General features: G+C 40.3%; 1 protein-coding gene across 1 annotated transcript in view; it reads left to right on the top strand.

Annotated features, from left to right (window-relative positions):
• Positions 1 to 6,032, top strand: part of Nnt (nicotinamide nucleotide transhydrogenase) — an 89,183-nt gene that overhangs the window by 20,949 nt on the left and 62,202 nt on the right. Inside the window, exon 7 of the mRNA XM_026783718.1 lies at positions 2,202 to 2,389. Within this exon, the coding sequence (XP_026639519.1) occupies positions 2,202 to 2,389 (188 nt within the window). The remainder of the gene's footprint in view (positions 1 to 2,201; positions 2,390 to 6,032) is intronic.

Raw genomic sequence — 6,032 nt, 5'->3', positions numbered from 1 at the left:
AAACAAACAAGAATAAATCAAACTGAACAACTCCTCCTACACAAAAGAAAATAATAAAAAAGAAACAAAGAAAGAGCATGAGAAATGCACACACACAGACAGATAGACAGACACATACACCATAAAAACACAAAATCAGAAGCCATAATACACATGCACAATACTAATAAGGTAGGAAATGCCCAAACAAAACAATATGAGTCAAAACATCTCAAAAATACCTTTGAGTTCATTTTGTTTTAGCATCCACTGCCTGCCCTTGAGTGTGGTCTGTATGCCCACTGAGGCTTCACTGTGAGAGTTCCTTAATTAGAGAGAACTTCTTAGTGGGGGATGAGAGCTCTTGCCTACTTCTCCGTCTCAGTGCTGGGACCCTGTCTGGTTTGGAACTGCTGCAGGTTCAGGGCATGTTGCCACAGTCTGTACAAGTTCATTGTGCATCAGCGTGTCGTGTGTGTGTGTGTGTGTGTGTGTGTGTACCACCAGTACTAGTGTCTTAGGTATTGTTGCTGTGCTAAAACACCATGACCAAAGTAACTTAGGAAAGGAAGAGTTTCATTGGGCTGACGGTTCCATAGGGATGAGAGTCCTTTAGGACAGAGTGGTGGCATGGTGGTCGAACAGGAAGCTGAGCATTATGGGGGACATTCTCCTTCAAACCACCACACCTGGTTAATAGATTTCTTTATATAAAATATTTTAATGATTGTATTTGTAGTTATAGTAAGCACCTCTGGTGATTGCTGCTATGAGAGAGGTGTGAGATTTATTGTGGTTGATTTCCACCACTGAAATCTTCACTTTCATTTTCTAACCAGAATGTAGTGATAGTATGGCATTTATTTATTTTAATTTGAATATATTTTGGAAAATTTAAATATGTTGGCTCTTCACATTTTACCATTAATAATTTCCTTTTGAGACACCACCTCATTCCTATGGTTTAGACTTTCTTTGAGCTCCTAATCCTCCTCCTGCTTCCTCTTTCTAATTCTGGAATTACAGACATGCACCTCTACATCTGTTTGCTTTTAAAAAATAAGTTTATGAATTTATGAGGACTGAGACTCACAAAATCACATTGTTAAGTATTTCTAATAAAAATCATTTATGTGGGACAATCTCACAATGAGAACAAACTCAGGACATTTGTAAACAAAAAACCTCAACTTGTATGATGTGAGTGATGCCAAATCTCAATGTATATCGAATATCATATCATTGTCAATACTGGGACCAAAAGGACCATAACATATGACATAACTGATATTAACAATACTGACATTCTTCTTTTAATTTAAATAGAAGTTGGGATTCTTCCTTTTCCCCCTAAGAAAAAGTATGTGAGAATTGCCTATGTCTCATTGATGGAGCTAATAGTATTATTAGAAGTCATGGAAGCTAGGAAGGAGGTCCAGCTTAGCTGAAGATCCCTGGGTGTCTGTACATGTAGCTGTACCTTGTCCCTACCCATCCACATAAAGTGGGTGACTCTACTCCTCTATGCCCTCTTTGCCATGATGCTCTGCCTTGTTACACCCCCAGAGCAAGAGAGCTGAGCAACCATGGACCATGCTGCCACAAGCCAAAAATAAACCTTCCTCCCTTTAGGTCAGTTTCCTCATAGATTTTTATAACAGCAACAAAATATCATCTAACTCTGTATTAAGTTTCTCAGTGTCACTGTGCAAATACTAGAGGCTTTCTTCATTTTTCTTCAACATTTGCTTTTGGTTCTTCAAACATGTCTCTCCCAATAAGTTCTCCAGTGTCAAAAACTGCTATCATTCTGTGTCTTTTAAAAACAGTAATAGAAATAAATGCATTTGTTAACTCAAAAAAAAAGAATTGCCTATGTCTAAAAAGTCATTGAAACAGTCAAGCCAGAGATAGCAAAATAAACTTTTGACGATGTAGGGTTTACTTAAAGCACTGGTTTTCAACTTGCAGGTCATGACCCCCTTGGCAAAACTCTTATTTCCAAAAATATTTACATTATGAATTATAACAATAGCAAAATTAAAGTTATGATGTAGCAATGAAATAATTTCATAGTTGGGGGTCACCACAGGAGGAGCTGTGTTAGAGGATTGCAGCATTAGGAAGGTTGAGAACCCCTGACTTAAAGTGTCTATGTAAATGAGGATTTTGATGTATGAATCAGGGTCTGATTAATTGCTGTTTCCCCTTCAACACTCCAGAGCTGCAGCTCTGGAACAGTTCAAGTCTCTTGGTGCTGAACCCTTGGAGGTGGACTTGAAGGAATCTGGTGAGGGCCAAGGAGGCTACGCGAAAGAGATGTCCAAAGAGTTCATTGAAGCCGAAATGAAGCTCTTTGCTCAGCAGTGCAAGGAAGTGGACATCCTTATCAGCACAGCGCTGATCCCAGGTACGCTGCTGGGTAAATGGCTGTCTGTAAGGTGCTTTTACAAATGCTATTTTGAAAATTAAAATGAGGGCTGTTAGGTTTCTATTGCTGTGATGAAATGCCATGACCAGAAGCAACTTGGGGAGGAAAGGGTTTAAGGCGATACTCACAGACTGAATTCAGGGTAGGAACCCACAGGCTGGCACTGAAGCAGAGGCCACTGGGGAGTTCTGCTTACTGGCTTGTTCTTCAAGATTGCTAGCCTGCTTTTGTGTGAAACATAGGACCACATTCTCAGGGGTGGCACCTCCCACACAAATCACTATTTTTTTTTTTTTAAACTTTTGAGACAGGGCTTCTCTGTGTAACAGCTGTAGCTGTCCTGGAACTCACTATGTAGACCAGGTTGACCTCGAACTCACAGAAATCTGCCTTCCTCTGCCTCCCAAGTGGTGGGATTAAAGGCATGCACCACCATCTCATGGAGGCATTTTCTCTATTATGGTTCCCTCTTCTCAGATAACTCCAGCTTGTATCAAGCTGATAAAACACACCATACCCACATACACATGCACACAAACAAAACCAACCAGTTCAAGGATGAATAAATGTTTAGCGTTTGAATTTTTTCTTTTCATTTTAAAAAATTTTTTTTTAGATGGAAGATAACTTTGTAATACTGTTTATGAACAGAAAACCCAGCAGTGAACATTTAACCTAGTTTAGTGGTGAGGTCTTTGGCTTTTGCCTCTTCCAGCTTGGCAATGCGAGTCACAGATTTAGTACCTGCAGTAGTACTTTCTTGTTGAGACCGCCAGCCTTCAAATATTGACTCAGAGACTTATTATTAATTATGAAAGCTTGACCATAACTTAGGCTTTTCCCCAGCTAGCTTTTATAACTTATATTAACCTGTCTCTATTAATCTACATTTTGCCATATGGCACAGTTACCTCTGCTCTGTACCATTTGCCCAACTTCTTCAAGGAAATCTTGCTGGCATCTCGTCTTTCTTCTTCCCAGAGTCCTCTCTGCCCGGACATCCCGCCTAGTCTCTCCTGCCTAGGTTTTGGCCATTAGACATTTTACTAACCCAATCACAATGACACATCTTCACAGTGTACAAAAAGATTTTCCCACAACAAGGACCCAGGACGTTGCCTCCCCAGCGGCAGTGGGTCTCATCTCATCTGTTGTTGTAATTGGACCTAATAGCTTCCACCAGCTTAGCCAGAGAACCCTTGTCTTCCAAGTCAGCCTGAGTGAAGGAAACAGTGGTGCACGTCCATGTCTTCTTGTGGACCAGCCTCCACAGCCCCATCTTGCCTTTGATGATGCAGTAGGAGATCAACATCTTGCAACACAGGGTACCAACTCAATAGGGTCTATGTTGTGGTCAGTCGCCACCAACTGAGCCTTCTTGTTCTCCGCCAAGGTGGGAACTGTATTGCCCCCCCCCTCCCCCGGAACATACAGCAGCCACTAAGAAGCAGTTACAGAAGCTGTGACTCAGGGGTAAAGAGGTCAATTTCACTGTTTACAGTGATTTCAGGTGGAGAAAGTCACACACTGTTGCGCGCATTTGGCTTTAAGGGAAGATTTTCTTTTCTTTCTTTTTTGTGTGTAATAAAAGTACTAGATAAACGAAAAAGCACATACAAAACTCATGGTAGCCCTTAGGTACAGAAGTCATTAATAACATCACATGATTTCTTCCAGTGTATTCTCATATAATTGTGTTCATATCATAGGTTATTTTCTATGTACAGCATTCTATTTTTAAGTTGTGTCTTTACTAAGTTTTTGATAAAGTGTTAATTTGTTTCTGTTCTCTTTAAGACATGTTTTTGTTGTCAAAAAGCACTAAAAAAATCAAAAGAATTAAAAACAAGTCAGAAATTCCATCAGAGATCATCATGACTAATATTTTGATACTAATGTTTACATATGAGAAGGTGTTTATGTGTATACATGTTGGGGACTGTGGACCCCCAGACCCTGAATGTCCTGTGACCCCTTGCCTGCCAAAGTAAACAGCTTGTTTTTCTAAGCTTGTGCTGCTCTGAGCAAACAACTTGTTTTGCAGCTGCTCTGAGCACGAGATCCTCAGGCGAGCCTGATGGCAGGGGAGTGGTTTCTGGTGGGCGTGCAGCTGAGAGGGTGTGGCCATTAGTCAAGGAGACCCTATCTAAGCTGCACTGGACCATCTGTGCTGAATTCTTAATGTCAAACCAGTGAGCACTTATTGGTCAGTAAATAGTAGTTTGGTATGGGTAGATTAGAGAGTGAAGCTCTTTTTCATCTTGTGTTTTCTTACATCTTTCCCCATACTTTGTTTCTGCTCTTGAACAATAAATACCATGTTGCCTTTAATTTTTTTTCTGCCTCCCAAAGGAAAATGTGCCAAAGAGAACTTAAAGAATACAAAGTTGCTAGTGTTTGATTCTACTCAGGGACCTCTCTTATTTATATCAACACTTACATTTTTCTCCTAATGAACCTAGGTATATAAGTATACAGATCAAACATTTACTGGTAATAGAGCAGAAAGAAATTTATTTTTAAGCAATTTTTGCGTCTATGTACTTTTAGCGTTTTTTAAGATGAAGGCAAGTTTACATACTAATGAGCTGGATATGCTCGTTCATTTTACATATTGAATGCTATTTGGGCTGAATATTCCACACTATGGAGCCTAGAGCATATTCAGTAGTTTTTCATAGTTGATTGATATTTTCATTTCGTGATCATCAGTTCTGAGAATATGGCTTTGCATACATAGTGCATAGTGGAAAATGGCAAAAGTTTGTTTAGGATTATTCAGAAACTGCTGGAAGTTCTGTTCTTGTCCCAAGCCAAAACTCATTTATATTATTATTTTTTAATGACTTCTGTTTATACAAAGGATAGGTGAGGTGGTTTCTCCAAATGCTACCATCCCACCAGAGTGCTGTTATGTGAGCAGATAGGCAGGAATGGCCTCAGCCCATAGGCGCATCTGAGTGTAGAAATGAGGCTGATGTTTGAGTATGCGTCACGGATGCATATCAGAAGCCATCAGGATAGCGTATGTGGAATCTGTCATCTAGGATGGGAGTCACACACAAGCAGTGTCAGGAGAGCACCTCAGGATCCCCTTTGTGACGGTGACTCCTAAGACGAAATTAGAGGACCTAGCCTGTGGCCATTATCTGTCTTAGGAGCCCCTGCACCCTGGAGAAAGAAGGAACTGACGAGTATATAACAAGTGGCCAGTAGAGGGCGCTGAAACATTTACTCATTGAGTGAATGATTTAGACAGGAAGCTAGCTAGCATTAATCAACTCAAACTCCTAATAAAGAAACGACTGTAATTTTGACATAGCGCGTAGCCTTGTTATTGATTATAAAACTATGAGTGATACAACTCAGGACCTCTTAGGTAAGCATACTGATCTTCAGGCCTACCTGCCCAGCTTGTTTTGAGATAGGGTCTTGCTGTATAGGCCAAATAGGCCTTGAATTTGTGATCCTCCTGCTTCAGCCTCCTAAGTGCTGGGACAAGATTATTGACAGCCATTGTTTATTTACCAGTGGCTTCTACAGTGTATTTGAGTATGAGGTCAATTGTGTGATAATCTTGAATACTAGCTAAGGAGGTGTTGCTACTCTGTTTCATTTCTTT

This window comes from Microtus ochrogaster, chromosome 19 (assembly GCF_000317375.1).
Source record: "Microtus ochrogaster isolate Prairie Vole_2 chromosome 19, MicOch1.0, whole genome shotgun sequence".
Taxonomy (NCBI): Eukaryota; Metazoa; Chordata; class Mammalia; order Rodentia; family Cricetidae; genus Microtus; species Microtus ochrogaster.
Note: the sequence above shows the minus strand (reverse complement) of the source record. Positions and strands in the feature narration are given on the sequence as shown.